This window comes from Eurosta solidaginis, chromosome 2, assembly GCF_040869045.1.
Source record: "Eurosta solidaginis isolate ZX-2024a chromosome 2, ASM4086904v1, whole genome shotgun sequence".
Lineage (NCBI taxonomy): Eukaryota > Metazoa > Arthropoda > Insecta > Diptera > Tephritidae > Eurosta > Eurosta solidaginis.
This window is the reverse complement of record NC_090320.1, coordinates 53,517,302-53,538,559: the sequence shown is the minus strand read 5'-3', so window position 1 is coordinate 53,538,559 and position 21,258 is coordinate 53,517,302. Positions and strand designations below refer to the sequence as shown.

Below are 21,258 nucleotides of genomic sequence, written 5' to 3'. Positions count from 1 at the left end.
TCAATTGGAAGCGCAAGAGGCACGTATATCTGAAATGTCGGCAGAAATTTTGGAACAGGTATCATCAAAACTGGAAGCGCAGGATGCAAAAATGGCTCAATTTCAGGCAGAAGTAGATGTTTTAAAAGGACGTATGGAGCAGTTACAACTAAATCGCCCAGCTGTTTCAGCAAGCAATCCAAAGGTAAAAACACCATCCTTTGACGGTTCTGTTCCTTTCCAGGTGTTTAAGATTCAGTTTGAGAAGACCGCAGCAGTGAACAACTGGAGTGCTGAAGATAAAGTTGCTGCACTATTCGTGGCATTGAAAGGATCTGCTGCTGAAATCCTACAGACTATTCCCGAGGGAGAGCGGAACAACTACGAAACATTGATGAGCGCTCTAGAGAGGCGATACGGAAGCGAACACAGGAAGCAGATATACCAAATGCAGTTGCTGAACTGCTTCCAGAGGCCTGGTGAAACATTGCAAGAGTTTGCGTCGGATATTGAAAGGCTAGCACATTTAGCGAATGCGGACGCACCCGTGGAATACACTGAAAGGGCATACGGGTCGTGGAAACAAAGCGAGCTACATACGCAAACCCAAAGCCAACATTCGCAGAAACGGTGTCACAAGCTCTGATTCAGGAAACAGCGTCGCTTCTGTGTAAGCCAGTTTTCAAAGCACGCCGTGTGGAAGTAGAAAGGCCAGACGCAATATTGGAGGCGCTGAAAGGATCGCAAAAGCGGAGTGAAAAAGTTATCAAATGCTTCAAATGCGGGAAGTCCTGTCATATTGCACGTCATTGCGATCTTGGTCCTAATAGTTTCAACAATGTGGGTGGCCGTAAACGCAAAGCTGGAGGAGATGAGCAAGAGCAAGTAAGAGATCCAGCTATTGAATGCCCTGTGATATCTGTGTTGCAAATTGGTAGAAAATCGAGCAGTCTTACCGTCGGAGGGAATGTGGATAGTAAAGAACGTGTACTGACTGTAGATACGGGCGCATCTCATTCCTTGATCCGATCTGACTTGGTCAACAGGAGAATAAAACCGTTACCTGGAGCAACGTTGCGTACGGTCACTGGCGAGTATAACCAAGTTCAGGGAGAAGTGATATGTGAAGTCTTGATTAGAAAGGTCACGGTTCTACACAAATTCGTTGTGGCGAAGATCGTTGAAGAAGTCATATTGGGAGTGGACTTCTTGGTTGACCATGACATCAAGATCGATATGCAGAGAAGGGTGATGCGTTATGAGAACCAGGATATACCACTTAACTTCAGTTTGCGGAAAGGATTCAGTAGTAATCGAGTACTGGTGGAGAAGACTCGACAAAAACCACGGAAGTCGAAGGCAAAGGTTAATAGGTCGAATGGGCCAAATGAAGCAAAACCAAAAGTACCTGCGAGAGAAACACTGGCATTGACAAAACCTAAAAGACGCAGGAAAACGAAGCAACGAATTTCCGAGAAAGAATGCGAGGGTAGTTTCAAGCCGGAGCGCACTACTGTTGTGAAATGTGGGAACGATACTGATTATGCTAAGCCAATCCGTCAAGCGCAAGCTCTACGAAGTAGTTCATTGGCCAAGCAACAGAGTGCGAGGGAACGATCCAGGATAATGAGTAGTAAGATGAAACACAGGTACGACAAGGAAAATAATTTGGAAGGTTTCCGGGAGGGAGATTTGGTACTGCTATACAACCCTCACCGGCGGAAAGGTGTTCCATCCAAATATCGGTGCAGTTGGGAAGGCACGTACAGAGTTGTGAAGACGATCAGTGATGTCGTCTACCGCATACAAGCAATTGGGAAATCACGAAATAGAAGAGTGGTACAATTGGCGATGCTAGCAGCGTTTAGATCGAGAGATTTGTCTGATCGGGACGATCAGACTTAGGTGGAGGGCAGTGTTACGAATATTAGCAAAACTAAGGGGTGCTGCTATCTCTAAGCCGATGCTAAGCAGTGACGCGAGTTCACATCAATAATTCCATCATTATGTAACTACATAAACGAAACAATAATTGCGTCTACACATATGTACCATGTACGTATACGAGCAGCGGAGAGTCAATGCACAAACACATGCATATATTTGAGATACTCCTATAAGTATGCAATGAGAAGGTGTATAAAATTGTGCAATTGTAGTTACAGCTGAGAAGTTTGAGAGCTGCTGGACTAGTAGATTCTGGAAACGCCTAGAAGATGCGAAGGTTGAAATCAAAGAGTATAAAAGGTGACAATTGTAGAGGCGCTGAAATTCAGTTTGATTTGAGCTGTCAAGCAGTTTCGATTAAGACGATATCTAGCGAGCAATAGCAGTATTATCTTGAAAGTCAGTTTCATTTAAGCTATCAGTTTGGTTATTAAGCAAGCTATTCGTTGCACAGTTTGAGTGTTATTGTGAAGTACTTTAATAAAGGCCATTTTGCATTATTAAATATTGGAGTCATTTATTCAACAGTTTAGTGATTCGAACTTAGCAGAGGGTTGCAAATAAGAGGATTTGCAAGTAAATTCTTTACAATACCTTTAATTTGATACCCATATCTTACAAACACATTGTAAACTCACCCCTGGTCAACCTTTATGGCGATATCTCAAAAAGGCGCCCACCTATAGAACTAAGGCCCACTCCCTTTTAAAATACTCATTAACACCTTTCATTTGATACCCACGGCCTTTTAAAATACTCATTAACACCTTTCATTTGATACCCATATCGTACAAACAAATTCTAGGGTCACCCTGCTCCACCTTTATGGCGATATCTCGAAAAGGCGTCCAACAATAAACTAAGACCCACTCCCTTTTAAAATACTCATTAAAACCTTTCATTTGATACCTACATCGTACAAACAAATTCTAGGGTCAGCCCTGGTCCACCTTTATGGCGATATCCCTAAATGGCGTTCACCTATAGAACTATTACCCACTCCCTCTTAAAATACTCTTTAATACCTTACATAAAGTCCAACGTGGATGAAAAGCTGCTCTCCACAACACAGCATGCGTACACCAAAGACAAGTCGGTAGACACCGCATTGCACAGGGTGGTAATAAGCATAGAGAAATCCCTGGAATATAAGGGGTATGCTCTAGGAGTCTTCTTGGACATTGCGGGGCTTTCAATAATGTTGCAAAATGGGCGATTATGGTTGGTCTTAATTACATTAAAGTACATCCTGCCTTAATCAGATGGATCGGCTGCATGTTAAATTGCAGAAAGATTACATCACAATGGGGATTGTACGAGGCCACGAAATCAGTGGACAGGGCCACGCCGCAGGGAGGGGTGCTATCACCTCTACTGTGGACGCTGGTCATCAACCAACTGCTCAGGCAATTCGATGAGGAACCCGTAAAACTTACGGCTTACGCAGATGACGTTGCAATTGTCATAAGTGGAAAGTGCCTTCCAACGATTAGTTCTTTGATGGATCGGGCGCTTCGGGATATTCATACCTGGGCATCTAATGTCGGGTTGAAAGTCAATGCGGAGAAGACGGATATGGTCTTATTTACAAAGAGGTACAAGGTCCCAAATTGGACCAGGCCTAAGTTAGGAGGGGTGACCTTACAGGAGAAACCTTGCACAAAATATCTAGTAATCATCCTAGACAGTAAGCTGTTATGGAAGCTCAACGTGGATGAGAGGGTCAAGAAGGCCTCAACGGCACTCTATGCATGTAAAAGAATGGTGGGGTGTACGTGGGGCCTATCGCCCTCTCTTTCTCATTGGGGTTTTACAGCGATTGTAAGCCCTATTCTATACTATGGAGTTCTTGTTTGGTGGAAAGCCACACAAAAAACAACATACCTCAAAAAATTTGAGGGGGTATGCAGACTATCGATGCTTAGCATTACGGGAGCCCTGAAAATAACCCCGACGGCTGCACTGTATGCCATTCTGCACATCCCACCTCAAGACCTGGTAGCAAAGAACAAAGCGTTAGCGATCGCAACCAGGCTCGGTGCTTCGGGGCAGCTTGAGCGCCGACCATATGGCCATAGTAGTATAGCGTCATCAACCACAAGACGAACAGACTACATGATTCCCTATCTGCGCTTCGAGGGAGATCTTAAGGCCACAATAGAGGTGGATGGTTGGCGCAATCCGGAAATAAGCAGATCCTACAGGCTGCCGGATTACTGTAGCGTTTTCCAAGCGGAAATATTAGCCGTAACCAAACAGTAGAAACCCTGGAGGAGAATAGCTTAAGCTGCAATCGTGGTAACTTTTATATTGACAGTCAAGCAGCAATTAAGGCAATAATCTCGCATAGCACAGCATCTAAATGCGTGTTAGAGTGTAAGCAGTCTCTTGAGAGAATCGGGACAGGGAGAAGCATACATCTATATTAGGTCCCAGGGCATATGGGAATAGATGGGAATGAAAAAGCGGACGAACTAGCTAAAAAGGGCGCATCCGTTGAAGCTTGCTCCGTAGATGTCCCAATTAGATTGGGCGAGATTAAGCGAAGGCGAGAGGTGCACATGATCGACCAAGCGGGAAAGGCGTGGGTTCAAGCGCGGGGCTGTAAAGTGTCGAAGATTATGTGTAGGTCTTACAACCTTAGACTAACACAGTTGCTTCTATCATTAAAAAGAGAGGACTGTAGACTCATGACGGGTATTCTGACTGGACACTGCCTTCTGGCGGGTTGGAGGAGGAAACGATCGAGCACGTTCTGTGCTCGTGCCCTGCACTTGCCAGGCTAAGACTCCAACTTTTAGGAGTGATGCAGCTGTCAGATCTAGAGATCTAGAAGCAGCAAGTGGCTTAAGTCCTAGGAAGCTTCTAGTATTTGACAAGAGGACGGAGTTATTTTATAACATACATGGTGATTTTCCTTTATTTTGTCTCCATAGCTCGCAACTGAGTATGTAATGTTCGGTTACACCCGAACTTAGCCTTCCTTACTTGTTTATTATAGATGCTTGTGGGGCGCATACTGATAATACAAGAACATATATGTATATAAAAAAGAACAAAAGTGAGCTTAATATAACTATTGAATATAAAAAACTAAAATACTTTCATACTATATTTTAAAGACAGCCAGAAATTACATTATAGATCGCAGCAGAATTTCAATATCCTCATGATTGAAACCAAGAAGCCACTGCTTCATTTCCCTCAGGAACACAGTTTGCCTTCTAATCGGTTGTAACTCTGCATGTAGTTTATTAAGTAATTTACATGATATTGTGGTGTAGAAGTTACGAAAAAGAGTGGTCCGAAAGCTAGGCACGGTTATGTGAGAAGACGATTTGCTTCTTAGACCGTAGCGATTGTACATAGGGCTATTAAAGAAAATTTTTAAAACTTTAAAATAATATAAGTGACGTAAGGGAAGGATGTTAAGTTTTCTGAAATGATCCATAGAGTGCGTTAGACGACCAGTGTTGCAAATTCTTCGAATAAGACACTTCTGAAGGACTAACAGAGATCTAATCTTAGTACGGTAGGGACCACCCCAACAACTGTTGCAATTTTGAGTGGATTAATCCATGATAAACCAATGTCAGTAATCTATTAGAGCATACTTTTCTTAAAGTATAGAAAGAACGTACGGCTGATAGCATATATTGCTTGACAGCAGAGATATGCGATGATCAACTTAGATTTTGATCTATTATAATACCAAGATATTTGATATTAGGAACAATTTCGATCTCGGAGCATTTCTTGTCGCATCTTGGCAGACCTTTATCAAAATTTGACTCGTAAATGTGTTTCAAGTGAATTATTTCGTAATCTAAGCTTTGAGAAATGTCCGACTTGTATTTTTCGACATATTTTGCTGCGGTCGCCCGAACCGTAGTTTCATCCATGTCTTCAAATTGCCACTAAAGAGAAACGTCTCGCTCAAATTTCTCATAGCTGCAAATCGTTCAGTAATGCCAGTAATTACCGAATCAACGATCACCAGGAATGTATTGTCTTTAATATCAGACTCTGAATCTTCCGTAATCATCTCATTTGCATTATCTTCAAAACGTCTTTTGGGCTTACTCTTTCGAATGTCCGGAAACTTTGGCGAGATGTTCAATTGAATGGCAACTGTTTTGCATTCGTTTAAAATTGTTTCCCATTGGTTCCTGATCAACTTCAAATCAGCTAATAAAGCATCTAGATGTCGGACCTCAACATCTATGTCGGCGTCTCTAGCTTGGAGAACCACGTTTCTTTCATTAATGGTAGTATTTTGAACCAAATTGAGGACAGCAAGATACATTCGAACTTGTTTATGTACTTGAGAATGCCGGTAACATCTCCGTATGCTTGCGCAGTCAAATTTGGATTTGGTCTGAAAGACTATGAAGAGAGCTCGGTACATTTTTTTTGAGGATGTCCCATCGTTGTGGAGTTCTGCTGAAAATAGTAAAATATTTTTTTACAACTCCGAAGAAAGTAATTGAAGCCGTACAACATTCTGCAGCATCAACACCACATAAATTGAGACTGAGGGTTGCACAAGGCGAGTAATCTTTTAATGGGATTTCATGTTTACCTAGAGTATGGCAAGTCAAATCAGCGATTTCCTGATCAGTTTTTTGGTTACAATCCACGAAAGCTAAAAACCGTTCTTGAATTGTAAAATTTGTTGCTTTCGAATCGAAAAAAATGAACGTAGTCTGTTCCACGTGACTAACACAGGCGCAGATCAACGATAATAGCAAAATACATGGCTTTCTTGCGTTGATCTAATATAGTTTCCCTCACGTGTTTTGAACAAATTTCTCTAAACTCGTTCTGAATGTCTGGGGAAAGATAGCGCACTTGTAAACGTTTGTACTGCTGTTGTGTTATCCTAACTTTCTCCAATTGATCTCTAAGTATCGAATCATAATGGCTTATGAGATCTTAGATGCCCAAAAAATGTCCATTGTTTCGTTCACCAAGATATATACTTTCGACTTTGAAAGCTAGCCCTCTTTCACCCAAAAATAAAATAGTGTTCAAAATTCTCTATAAAATTTCTTTTCACTTTTGAGTTTCAGTTATTAGCTATTCATTGATAACTGTATCAATTGTAGCCTCCTTTTGAATTAGATCTTATAAAGATCGCCATTGAATATAATATTTAATGTGGTCTTGAGTATTTTCGTGTGATGGTAGTTTATCGTATAGTTTCTTCCATACCTGGAATTTCAAATATCTGCCAGGACAACAAATTTTAGGTCGATTTAAAGTATTGGTGCTTAACAAACGACATGGTAGGCAATAAAAAGCATTGCTATTGGCACTCCACACTAACCAGACCGCTCGTCATGAAAATCACGTGGAAAAATAACAGGACACTTTTGATGACCTCGACGAATTATTTCGTTGACTTCTTCAGATCGCAAAAGCTCATTATTCACGCTATCGATATCGAAGTCGTTTAAATAATCTGGACTTTGATACAGAGCTGGTGGTATTGTTGGAAGCCTTTTTGAAGATGAACCTTCATCAGTGTCACCACGAAAACTTAACGATTTCCGATTCATGTAAACATACATTTTTGTTTCATGTTTTTATTGTCTTCTCACTGTTCGAAAACGCAGGCAAAAACTCATGATCAATATTCGTTGCTTTTGAAATTCGGCTTTAAATTTGAACATGGAACAACTAAAGACTCTCCTGAATTAAAAAAAAAGTCTTAGTACCTCTAAATCGCGGACCCCCTGAGAAGCCCGGGGGGAATCCCACCATTCTCCCTCCCCTCTCGTCGGGCCTGGTTGCAGTAACGTGATGGATGCGATAGTTGACTATACTAATCGATGCCCAGATATTATTCACTCTTACCTGATACCTATGAAAGTGCTTCTACGAGGTAATCGAGTCCGAAAGCCCTGATGATGTGCAAAAAACGACAACAAAATACAAATGCTTAACTAAGAGCAGCATAATCATGTGGGGCTTGCCCGGCCTGCCGCGAGTGAGACCGGTTTTAGTTTATTTATAGCAAAACACAATCTTTAAAAAGTCATTCAGCAGCTTATTATCAGCACTCAATGCCAAGCTCATATTGCTAAACATAACGAGACACCTTATGGAACTTGGGGGTGGGGTAGGAAGGGATGGTCTGAAGGTTTAATGTGGCCATAAAATCGTTCCCGAGATAGTCGGGCCAGTACCTTAATGGTGCTATGTTACCGGATCCGTACCCGGCAAAGGACCATCACATCGATAACACTCCCCAAAGCCTTCGGGGAGTAACCTTATCGCTATATCAACAACAGGCCGGGTGTGACCGAACATTACATACTCAGCTGAGAGCTTTGGAGACAAAATAAGGGAAAATCACCATGTAGGAAAATGAACCTAGGGTAACCCTGGAACGTGTTTGTATGACATGGGTATCAAATGGAAGGTATTAAAGAGTATTTTAGAAGGGAATGAGCCTAGTTCTATAGGTGGACGTCTTTTCGAGATATCGCCATAAAGGTGGACCAGGGGTGACTCTATAATGTGTTTGTACGATATGCGTATCAAATGAAAGGTGTTAATGAAGGTTTTAAAAGGGAGTGGCCTTTAGTTTATATGTGAAGGCCTTATCGAGATATCGACCAAAATGTGGATCAGGGTGACCCAGAACATCATCTGTCGGGTACCGCTATTTTATTTATACATATATGTGATACACGAGCAGTATTCCATGATTCCAAGAGCTTTTGATTTCTCCATGCAGAACTTTTTCATTTTCTTCTACTTAATATGGTAGGTGCCACACCCATTTCACTGAGTTTTTTTCCAAAGTTATAGTTGGTATAGAATTATGATATATTTTTTTCATTTTTCGAAATTTTCGATATCGAAAAAGTGGGCGTGGTCATAGTCGGATTTCGCCCATTTGTAATACCAAGATAAAGTGAGTGCAGATAATCACGTGAACTGAGTTTAGTAAAGATATATCGATTTTTGCTCAAGTTATCATGTTAACGGCCAAGAGGAAGGACAGACGGTCGACTGTGTATAAAAAGTGGGCGTGGCTTCAAACCAATTTCGCCCATTTTCACAGAAAATAGTTACCAGAATAAAAGCTATGCCCTTACCAAATTTCACAAGGATTGGTGAATTTTTGTTCGAATTATGGCATTAAAAGTATTCTAGGCAAATTAAATGAAAAAGGGCGGAGCCACGCATATCTTCAAATTTAATTTTATTTTTGTATTTTGTTGCACCATAACATTACGGGAGTTGAATGTTGACATAATTTACTTATATACGGTAAAGATATTAAATTTTTTGTGAAAATGTCAATTGAAAAAATTTTTTTTTTAAGTGGGCGTGTTCGTCATCCGATTTTGCTAATTTTTCTTAAGCACACATACAGTAATAGGTGCCAAATTTCATCATGATATCTTCAACGACTGCCAAATTACAGCTTGCAAAACTTTTAAATTACTTTCTTTTAAAAGTGGGTGGTGCCACGCCCATTGTGCAAAATTTTACTAATTTTGTATTCTGCGTCATAAGGTCAACCCATCTACCAAGTTTCATCGCTTTATCCGTATTTGGCAATGAATTATCGAACTTTTTCGGTTTTTCGAAATTTTCGATGTCGAAAAAATGGGTGTGTTATGGTCCGATTTCGTTCATTTTAAATAGCGATCTAAGATGCGTGCCCAGGAACTTACATACAAAATTTCATTAAGTTACCTCAAAATTTACTCAAGTTATCGTGTTTACGGATGGACGGACGGACATGGCGAAATGAATTTCTTTTTTCGCCCAGATGATTTTGATATATAGAAGTCTATATCTATCTCGATTAGTTTATGCCGTTACGAATTACCGTTATGCCAACAAAATTAATATACGCTGTGAGCTCTGCTCAGCTGAGTATAAAAATGGCGTACCACAACATTGTGCTAATCAATTGCTATTCGATGATGACTTTACAGGTGCGAGTTTAGACGAAGATCATTGTACTGTTGGCAGCGTTTCTCCTCCGCACCAGACTATAAGTATGTATTGTATTTGGATAACGTGCCGGATGTGTTGCATGTGAAAAATGGCATGGTTACCATACATCCAAAAATGACTAAATGGCATTTCCAACAGGTAGATCATCCGTTACGCGCTGAACACGATCTGGGCATACGTTGCACTGGACGCCCCAACACTGAGGATTGTGTGCGTGATGGCTCTGCACAACATTATATCACCATACCACCATATATTTCAGCACACTCTTCCACAAAGGAGCATTTCACATTTAAATATGGACGCGTTGAAATACGCGCTAAATTACCGCGCGCCAACTGGGTTTTTCCACAATTGCGGCTACAACCAAAGGATGCTAAATATGGCAGCGATAGCTAGCAATCGGGACAAATGCGTATTGAATTTACTTGCGTTAACAGAAAATGTGCGAGTATGCAAATGATGAAGCACTTGATTTGGGTAATGGATTTCATACTTATCAATTGACTTCGCTGTCAGTGGATGGTAGTATAAGTGGATAGAAGTATTGCAGTTCTAACCCAAGTAGCGAACAAGACGCAATAGCTAATTTGAGAGCAGATAAGGTCATGCTACCAAATAGCAATTTACTCAAAATGGGCACAAAATTTGCACCCTTCGATCAGGAGTTCTATATAACATTGGGTTATGGTATAGCTGGCGTACATGATTTTGAGGATAGTTTGTATGGCTGGCAGCCGGAGAAACCTTGGCAGAATACAAGTCCGCGTGGTATGGGTGGAACATAAGTTTGATGACTGGCTAGAAAATGGTGATTTACGTATTGATGATGTTAAAGTATATTCGGTTTAAGCAATCTTTTTCTGAGAACTGTGAATACAAAAAATAAAAAATACATACTAAGATTGAAGCTCGTTTAATGTGTTATAAGCATGCTTACATTGTTTAAAATAAATTTCCAGGAAATTTAAATTAATTAAAATAATGTATACACATATGAGTAGAAAAAATAAGACAGCCAAGTAGATGGAGCTTTAAAAGCTAGAGTGGATGAATCGGGTAAGTGTACTATGTAGGAAATGGAGGATGAGAACCATGGAATTCATCTCTTGTAGCTCTTAAAGCAAAGACAACCCACAGCTGAGCTTATGCAAGATGGCATAAAGATCATCACCATTATCGCGAGTTTTATGCCCCTATTACGGTTTACAACTCAACTTAGTTGGGTTGTAATTAAAACAACTCAACTCTTGGTTGATATTACGAATTACAACTTATTTCAGTTGAAGTTGAATTGATGTTGCCAACCTAAAAAAGTAATGATTTGACAGATGAATGAACAGCTGATCAATTTGTGGCAGAAATTCAAGCATTTGCAAAAGTGATTTTTGTATTAATATCAAAATGGGTATCAATTAAATAATATTAGATTTATTTGAGTTCGTATTTTCACACCGACACTAACGATGTGTGATCACGATCGTTTCCTTTCGCTTGTCACTCACTAAAATCAACAGTGAATGCAAAAGGAAAATACCATGCTACTTTTTGGGCACATAATAAAAACAATATGCTGCAATGTTAAAGTGGCTTTTAATACGTTTTATTTAGTATTATTAAGTTCCTTTGAACATACATATTTTTTAAAACTTAATAATGTGAAAATATTTTTACTTTTACATTGTTTTATAGCTCTTTGTATTTTGCTATCGCTTGCCATTCGCTGCATAACGCTTGAGCAAGCAAGACGGCTGCGCATGCTAAACAAATCCAGAATGAATGCAAAGGAAGACGCCATGCTACTTTTTGCGCATTAAATAAAAACAATATGCTGCAATGTTTGCTGTGCCAGCGAATTTTCACATCAAATAAACTTTTTTCCTAGAAAAGGCATTTTAATGACTGCCATAAAGACATAGCTTCCCTTTGACAAGCAGAAAAGTTCAGTTTATTTGATAAAGCCAAAAGGAAACTATTTTCGGATAGTGAATCAGATACAACCATAGCGGAACGATACAAGGTGGCAGCATGGTGACATACCTACAAACATAAATAAAAATTTCATGTACTTTGTTTTTGTAAATTCGACGGACAAATGTCAAAATCGTACTGCGCCGTATTTTGATGTATCAAATCAAATAAAAAAAGCTTAAAATCAGCTGTCCCATGCTGCCACCTTGTATCGTTGCGCCATGGATACAACAGATGGGAACTATGAAATAAAGAAGGCCTATTTTGTCGTCGCTTTATTTTTAGCAAAGAATTTTGCATTGAAGAAAAAACATACCTTCTTTTATAAAAAAGTTGTATCTGGTTAGCTCGACCTCCGCGTTCTTAGTTATACGAATATAAATATAGTCAGGTTTAGCTTGATATCAAATAACCAAAGTCCTTTTTAATTTCAAACTTCACAGTCCATATTTTCTTTTAGCACACTGTAGGGAGTTGTCACTAAATTTTTACACACACTTATGCGATTGTTTTAGTATTTGCGTGGCCGGCTCTGTTTTATAACGACGAAAACGGAAAAAAATCTCATGATCACTCCAATCCCTTGGAACTACCACGAACCAAGTAAGAAAACGGTTAAGTGACAAATGATGAGCGTCTAATGAAGTTATTTTGCAGATTTGAAAGTATTCGGTTAAGTAAGGAAGAATATTACTCGAGGGGGCTGTAACCCTATTTTAAAACTACACTCCTTGCTGCCGGCAGCTATCAAAAATGCTGTGGAAATGATTTTAGTGTTGGACCGGACATCTACAGTTAATAAAGAGGTATTAAGAGATATTGATGAGCATATATGTGCGAAGTGGATTAAAACCCAAATAACTCTAGAGCAAAGCGCTACAAAAACCGCATTTTACTCTAAAACAGGATTCCCAGGAGTAGTGGGTAGTATCGATGGGACTCACGTTCGCATAGTTTCACCTATGTTGGCTGCATCCGAACTGCGCCTTGCCTCGTCCAACTTGGGGATGTCGCTCCCGAAGGTCAAAAAGTTGTTCAATATAAACTAGTTTTTTTCTGTGTACAAAATAGCTGATTATAAAGTTTGGTTAAATTAATTAAGTAAGTTTTTCCAAAAATTCTCAAAGGTGGTACCAAAAGACACGTTTCGATATCGGTTTTAAGAATCCGAAAGCAGAAACTAAAAATTTTATTTATATAGAAAGATATTTACAAAAACCCATAAAATGGCCCCGAAAGGATTCGAAATATGAGGCCCGATCCATAGTTTTTTTCCACAGAACACCTTTCTGCTTTGGCGGTCTTCGGCCGCGATTTTTGAAAATAACCCTGGGTGGGTCCAACACCTTTCTGCATTAAAGTGTACACAAATTTGGCAAAATACAACAATTTGGACCGAAACGATATGACAGAAATTAAATTTTTAATTTTTGCTTTCGGATTCTTAAAACCGATGTCGAAACGTGTCTTTTGATACCAACTTTGACAATTTTTATAAAAAATTAGGTGGTGAACCGTCTTGTAAAACGTTATATTTTTTTCAAAAAAACTGCAAAATTGTATGAGACAACTGATAGTAATCAGTTGTCAGATTTTGATGTCTTTGACAACTAAACGGTAATGCCACAAAAAGTTGTTAGACCAGACAACTTCAACCGACACTGTTTTTGACAAGTTGAGCTGTAATCTGTAATACCAAATTGCAAAATTTCGACTGAAACAGAGTTGAGTTGTAAACGGTACGCAGGGAGGACCTAAGAACTCTTACTGGGTAGTATACGGGACACTGCGGTCTACGATATCGCCTAAGAAAATTAAATCTATCTGATACCCAAATTTGTCGTTTCTGTGAGCTGGATGATGAAGCGCCGGTTCACATTCTCTGCGAATGCGTCGCTCTGGCTAGGCAGAGACTATCCCATCTAGGTGGTGGAACTCTTAATCCCAATGTGCAGGAGCAGCAGTACGTTGCAGAGATGTTGTTTTGTAAACCCTCTTTCGTGGAGGCATCGGAGCGGGAGTCTTTAATTACACATGTCCGAACAACATAAGCGTACAAAATTATGAACATCACAATTTTTGAGGATAAACTATATGTACATGTGTATTTTCAATTCATTTTTAATTGACTATTATAATATTTAGTATGTATGTATTTATACATATAGAAGCTTACAGAATATATATTATAGACTGAGAGTATTCTTTAGTAATTATGCATACACATTGTTAAGTATGTGGATATATATGTTTATAATAATACAAAAGTTTAAAACTTAAAAAATTATATGCATCTGATAAAAAATCAATAAAGTGTAATTGATTACTTAATAATTTATTATACATAACTTAGTCAATATGTATTTAATTTATGTTATATAAGTAATAAAATTTCATTAAATTCATACCATCAATTTAATTTATTAACTAATTAAATAAATAACTTATGCTGATAATTATTATCTAAGCTTATATACCAATGTATGTATGTATGTATCTATGCATTTAAAAATGTATCTCACATTCACAGACATCTTTATTTTGACCGTTTTGTTTCATTTGATCCGGCATCTTTGGGTATACTTTCGGTGTTTTTTCTTTTTCCTTGGCCTTGCACCCTGGTCACAGTTGTTCCTCCGCCACTAAAATAAAATGAAGAGAAGGTAATCGTTAATTTTGTCATTCCTGTTAATTTTTGCATTTCTGTTTGAGCATTCCTTCTTAAATTTGTGAAAGGAAAGCTCTTACCCCTAAGGGATCTGTTATAGGGTCAACGCTATGGAATGCGACGTATGACGGTGTGCTACAAATCAACGTTCCCGGAGGCACGCAAATTTTCGGTTATGCAGATGATATTGTCGTAGTTGCAGTGACCAAGAAACAACTGCTGCAAGCGTTATGTAATGACGCCGTCGGAAGAACAAAGGAATGGTTGACGAACATGGTGGTGACCTCAAAACGGACTGTGGATGAGTTAGTCCTAACCATAAGAGATTATCAAATAAGCTCAAAGCCTTTCGTGAAATATTAGGTGTAAACATTTACTCAAAACTAACTTTTAGGGAGCACTTCAAGGTGGTGGGAGAGAAAGATTCTAGAGTTAGTGGAGCCCTAACGCGCATAATGCCCAACATCGGCGCTCCAGGCGAAGCTACCCGTCAGCTTTTATCCAACGTAACTAACTCGATAATATTGTGGCGAATGTTGGCATCACTAGGCTGTTAGTAAATAATCACGCAACAACAAAAAAATAAAGTAGCCACTCTTATATACATGGCCACGTTAAAGTTAGTAACACTTATGTAGAAGGCGACGAAGAGGTATCTCACACACACACACACATGTAGTCATCAGCCGAAGTAGTTACTCACACATACACACGCATATGGCTATAAACTACAAATATACACGTTTATAACTGGTCACCAAGCAGAAGATTCTAGAAGGTGAAACGTCTAAACTTTTGGAGAAATATGCGGACGAAGCAACAGAGAGTATAAAAGCAGCGCAAGCTGCGTATTCAGTAATCAGTTTGCTTTAAACACGCTGTTGTGAAGTACGTGATATTAATGCATAATTGTACTACTCCCAAGTAGACTAAATAAAGACGATATTGAAATACTGAATATTGGAGTGATTTATTCAACAGTTCAGCGATTCGAACGTTAGCAGAAGGTTTGGAATAAGCGGAATTTCCCAAAATTCGTTACAATATTATATGCAACACCAGTATGGCAAGGATCTAAAATGAACTACCAAAAAGGTATACTAGCAGCAGCCTGCCGTACTATACTATAGTAAAGAGAATGCATTCAGAGTAGACGTGTTAAAATCGCTGCCGCTTTATTATACATTTATTTGCGTTTGCCATTAGTTAAAAGCGCCAAACAAGTTGCAATCCGAAAAACTATAACTGCGGGTTTTTGTTTTTACATTGATTTATCCAAATTTTAGTTTCGGTAAATAAATAAACAAATAAATAAATTTTCTAATTTCGCGAAATGTATGCATCAAGTGTAACAACAAGAAATCAAGCAGCGCGCCAAATTGTCGTCTCTCCGAATCAATCAACGTCTCCGCTGGCTGTACAACAAAAAAAGCGTCAGCTCTTCAAATAGCTGGATTTCACAAATTGATGCGAAATTGAATATGCAAAAGGAGAGCATCATTAAAGAGCTATTTGAGAGCATCGTTAAAAAGCTGTCTGCACGCATGAAAGAGTCAGATGAGCGCGTCATGCAGAGACTCGGGGAGTTGACGGCTGACTTCACCAGTCTACAACTGTTTGTGGGAAACATCGAAGAACGAGTGGCGAAAGTTGAGATTGAGTGTGCACAAGTACAACAACTGCGCTCTGACCTGAACACAATTAAAGCGCAGCTGCATGACCAATCCGAGAATGCAATACACCAGATGAATTCTGAGGTGCAAACACTACGTTCGCATTTGGATGACTGCCAAAAATCCCTTATTTCAGCTGATGTTATTATAAGAGGTATCCCGCAAACGAGTGAAGAGAACTTGAACGAGACATTCTTTCAACTGTGCCGTGTAGTAAACATAAATCCCCCACCAGTACGTGCTGCTTTTCGCATACCGAGCAAAGACACAAACAAACCAACAGCGATCATAATTAAAATGATGTCTACAAATGACCGCTCATTATTTCTTGCAGCGGCTGCTCGTTATCGTTAGTCAGCTAATAATTCAGTTTCTCTAAGAGACATTGGTCACAACAAAGACGGGCGAGTGGGTATTTATGAGAGCCTCACAAAACAGAGAAGAGATGTTTTGCAATTCGCGATGCAGCTTAAGAGGCAAAATAAAATATCTTCTGCATTTTCAATGCGAATCCAAATATACGTACGGGTGAACCCCAAATGCAAAGCACTAAAAGTATCCAGCATAAGCGATGTGCAGAAAGTAGTGAACGCGTGAAAAGAAGAGTGAGATTAGATTGTACCTAAATTGTTATTATCTCTTTATAAACTTACGTATGTATGTATGTGTACTGCAATGTGTACTCTCAATGCCAGATTATTTCGTTTGATTGTTTTTGATGCATTGTAATATTTATGTTTGTTCTAAAGACAGTTCCCGCAGTATGGTTCGCGTTTTAAGTAGGCAAAAGCAAGATTTAAAAATCTGCCACATTAATGCGCAAAGCTTATCAAAAAAAATTGATGAATTCAGGTTTATGTTCGAGGGTTCTGATGTAGATGTAGTCTGTGTTTCGGAGACATGGTTTTCTGCTGGTTGCAGTGATCAATTATTTGCTGTAAATGGGTATAATCTATATCGTGTGGATAGAATCGGGCATGGTGGGGGAGTGGCTATTTATGTCAAGAGTGGTATTTCATGCAAACTTGTCAATGCGTCTCCGGCTCTAAGCCCGATTGAGTATATTTTTTTGGAAATTTTTTCAAAATCTGAGAAACTGCTCTTTGGTTGTGTATACAGACCCAACAAACAAATTGATTACATTTGTAGATTTTCTAGAGAATGTATTGATCGGCTATAGCAAAATCATTTTGACAGGGGACTTTAATTGTAATATTCTTACTGATTTAAAATTTCCGCTGACTATACAAAATTTGGGCCTTTTTCTTGTAAACAACACTGAACCAACCCACTTTACCTGTTCTTCTAGTACTCTTTTGGATATTTTTTTGGTAAACGATGCGTCTAAAGTGCTTTTGTATGATCAGATTTCAGTTCCGAATTTCTCCAAACATGACCTGATATTCTTAACGTACGATTTTCAATTTGTTAGAGCCATTTCGTCTTATTCATATCGTGATTTTAATAACATACAGTACCAACAACTCGATGCAGCCGTTAATGACATTAACTGGAGGTCTATTTATCAACTGGCGTCTGCCAATGACCAAATCAACTTCATTCAGAAAAACATAAGTATGCTCTTTGACCAATTTGTCCCTCTTGTATCAAAACCTACTAAATCTGAAAGAGGCCCGTGGTTTAACGCCTATATTCAGAAATTAATTGAAAGACGTAATAGAGCGTACTCGGTTTGGAAGAAGACAAAGTCAGAAAGTGCCTTCACTAACTATAAGACTTTGAGAAGAGATGTTACTAGAAGTATTAAGAATCATAACCGGAAATACTACGAAAACGTATTCAGTACAGCTATTGGCTCACTAACAGAAGTACGATCACACATGATAATATAAATATAAATGCCAATGAATTGAACCGAGAGTTCGGTTGCTTGCTTTGCAATCAGAGTAATGCAAACTACTCTCGCTATAGTGCTAGTTCTGATTTTTCTTTTTCCGGTTTTGGTTTTCAGTGTGTTTATGACTGCGACGTTGTCGATTCTATACTGTCAGTAAAATCATTTGCCGTCGGCCTTGAAGGCGTTCATCCAAAATTTGTTAAATGCCTATTGCCAAAAATTCTACCATACCTCACTTATGCTTTCAATACAGTTTTAACCACGGTCTTTCCAAAATGCTGGAAAGATGCGAAAATTATTTCCATTCCAAAGCCCAATGGTGATTTTAGGCCTATCGCTATTTTGCCATTTCTGTCAAAAGTGTTCGAACGTATAGTGAATCAGCAGATAAACTCGTTCGTAACTCCCTAATTAGTCCATACCAGTCCGGTTTCAGGAAAAATAGAAGCTGTATCACTGTGATATTAAATGTCTCGGATGATATAAGGCAGAATATGGACCATGATCGTGTTACCTTTCTTGCTCTTTTAGATCACTCGAAGGCATTTGACTCGGTCGATCATACATTACTTTGTTTTAAGCTTAAGCACCTTTTTAACTTTTCTAACCCAGCTGTAGATCTAATCAAGTCGTACCTCAATGAGAGATCCCAATCAGTAAGTGTGGGTAGTTCTATGTCTGACCTATTGCCTGTAACTAAAGGTGTTCCGCAAGGATCTATACTTGGGCCTTTACTTTTCGTGTTATATATAAACGACCTACCAAATGTTCTTAAGCACAGCAATGGTCACATATATGCAGATGACGTTCAAATATATCTAAGTAGTCCATTCGCCTCCATTGAAACTTGCATACGCAATCTGAACGTCGATCTATGCCTATTAAATGAATGGGCTAGTGATAATGGACTATTCTTAAACCCCAGTAAATCGCAGTGCATCGCTATCTATAAGAAACCCTTTGACCTTAACCGCTATCCCAAAGTAATGCTTAACAACACTGAGATACCATTTGCCGTCACCGTAAAAAACCTTGGTGTTACTTTCAATAGAACGTTGACGTGGAACAATCATATTTTTGCAGCAATAGGCAAAGTCTATGGAAGGCTAAGAGTACTATGGACTACTCAGCACTTCACACCATTTAAAATAAGGTTGCTCTTAGCGAAGTCATATTTGATTCCAACGTTACTTTATGGTTGCGAACTTTATGCGAATTGTGACAGTGTCTGTAGTAGAAAACTTAATGTTTTGACAATAATATTGGACGCTATATCTACGACATTAGCCGTTACGAACACATTTCCGAATATGCTGTGAAAATATGTTGTGTTCCACTAGATGATCTACTAAAGTGCAGGTCCGTAGCACTCCTACAAAGGATTCTGGTAAATAAGGAACCCTTAAATCTTAGCGAACGGCTAAAATTCACAAGATCAGTGCGCTCTTCACAAATACTGCATTTGGCATTCAGCTTACGAACATCTGAGCGTAAATTTTTTGTTTCTGCGGTTCGTCTTTGGAACACATTACCGATGGAGATTAGAAGTATCAAGGGAACATTGCCCTTTAAAAGAGAACTATTGCGTTATTTTGTTCAACAAATTTAAATATTTTAAAATGTGACCCTTTCTTTCTATAAACTTTCCACACTTTCCTACACCTATTTTTCTTTATCTTTTTCTACTACCTATTGCCCTTACAACCTCATCAATCCTTCTTACTATTAAAATTTAAACTATTTAAAATTTTTTAAACACACTTTGTATCTACGTATATTTACTTTGTTTTAAGTCCTATTGTCAAACACTGTAAATAAAACTTATGGTTGTTGTGTTTGATTACTTAAATAAAATAAATAAATAAATAAAATGGCAAGTGCTTAGCGAAAGGTGTCCGACGACGTGATCCTTGGTTGTATCTCGAAAAATCCCATTAAATCTAGCGAAGCGAAATGACCGATCCGTATGGCATTGCCGTCAGCCAACCATCTGAAGATGCCAAGAAAAGCGCAAGGTCACGAACATTAGTTAGGTGGCAAGAAAGGTGCGCACAATCGAGGAAAGGGCGCTGGGCCATCATGTTCTTTAACATAATGGTACGAGTGGAAGTAGGCACGGCGGTTTCAAGGATTATGTACATAAGCGTAGGATAGAGAACTTTTTCTGTCCACACTGCCCAAACAAGTTGGAAAACCTAGCACACATAATGTTTCATTGCCTTCGTTTTCACCACGTAAGATTCTGTAAACAGAGTTTTGGAGAGGAGCTTTCCATTAGGAATTTAGTTCCGCTAATGTGCAGAGACATACATTGTTGGACTGCTGCACACTGGTCGGTCTTATATGGAGTTGTTGGCCAAAAATAGTAAGTATGAATTTTAAGGTAATTATGATATTCAGGTAGAGATAAGTATGCAGTTTACAGGTAAGTATGAAATTTACAATTCAATTAGATTTTTATCCATGTCTTCAACATAGATATAAACATTTTAATGCAACTCCTCTCTCCTTTTATTTCTCCCGAACAGATTGGGACGTCTACCGTCGATTCATCGAGTGCTGAACTCTCCTCTGCCAACTCATAGCCTGATTCATTACCTTATATCACTTTATAACCGGGTACCCAGTAAAGATGTATGATCCGACCTGAGCAAAGTCTCTGTAATGCTTCTGTGCACTCCGGGACACTTCTTGATGAAGTACTGTTTGAGAATATTGCCTTGATCGCCGCCTGACTATCAATATCTATATATATAAAAATCAAATTCTGTGTGTGTGTGTATTCGCTATGGAAACGTATTTTCCACACTTCAATCATCACCAAATATTGGCTATAGGTTCCTTCGATCAACAGGAAGGTTGGCTAAAAATAATTTCGATATATAAAAGGGGCGTGGCACCTCCCATACAAATGGAATCGTTGGAACTGCATAACTCTGAAGGTATACATGCCAGAACATTGAAATTCAGTAAGAAGTTATATGAGATCAATCCCTAACACCACCAAGAAAATGTGGAATTGGGAAAAAGGGGACGTGTCACCTCCCATACAAATGGAATGTATCATACTGCATATCTCTGGATGTAGTAATGGTAGGATAATGAAAATTGGTAAGGAGCTATATAACGATAAATCCTAGCAACTCCAGTAAAATGTGGAATGGGGATAAAAGGGGCGT

General features: G+C 38.9%; 1 protein-coding gene and 1 pseudogene across 3 annotated transcripts in view; one reads left to right on the top strand and one right to left on the bottom strand.

The window, feature by feature from the left end:
• The first annotated feature begins 91 nt into the window (after nt 1-91).
• On the top strand, nt 92-10,761 carry LOC137241513 (gram-negative bacteria-binding protein 3-like; annotated as a pseudogene).
• A 3,195-nt stretch (nt 10,762-13,956) lies between these two features.
• Nucleotides 13,957-21,258, bottom strand: part of LOC137239729 (transcriptional regulator ATRX-like) — a 108,933-nt gene continuing 101,631 nt past the window's right edge. For all 3 annotated transcript variants that reach the window (XM_067765344.1, XM_067765345.1, XM_067765346.1), the window contains one exon: nt 13,957-14,522. In XM_067765344.1, the coding sequence (XP_067621445.1) occupies nt 14,417-14,522 (106 nt within the window). In that variant the 3' untranslated portion in view covers nt 13,957-14,416. The remainder of the gene's footprint in view (nt 14,523-21,258) is intronic.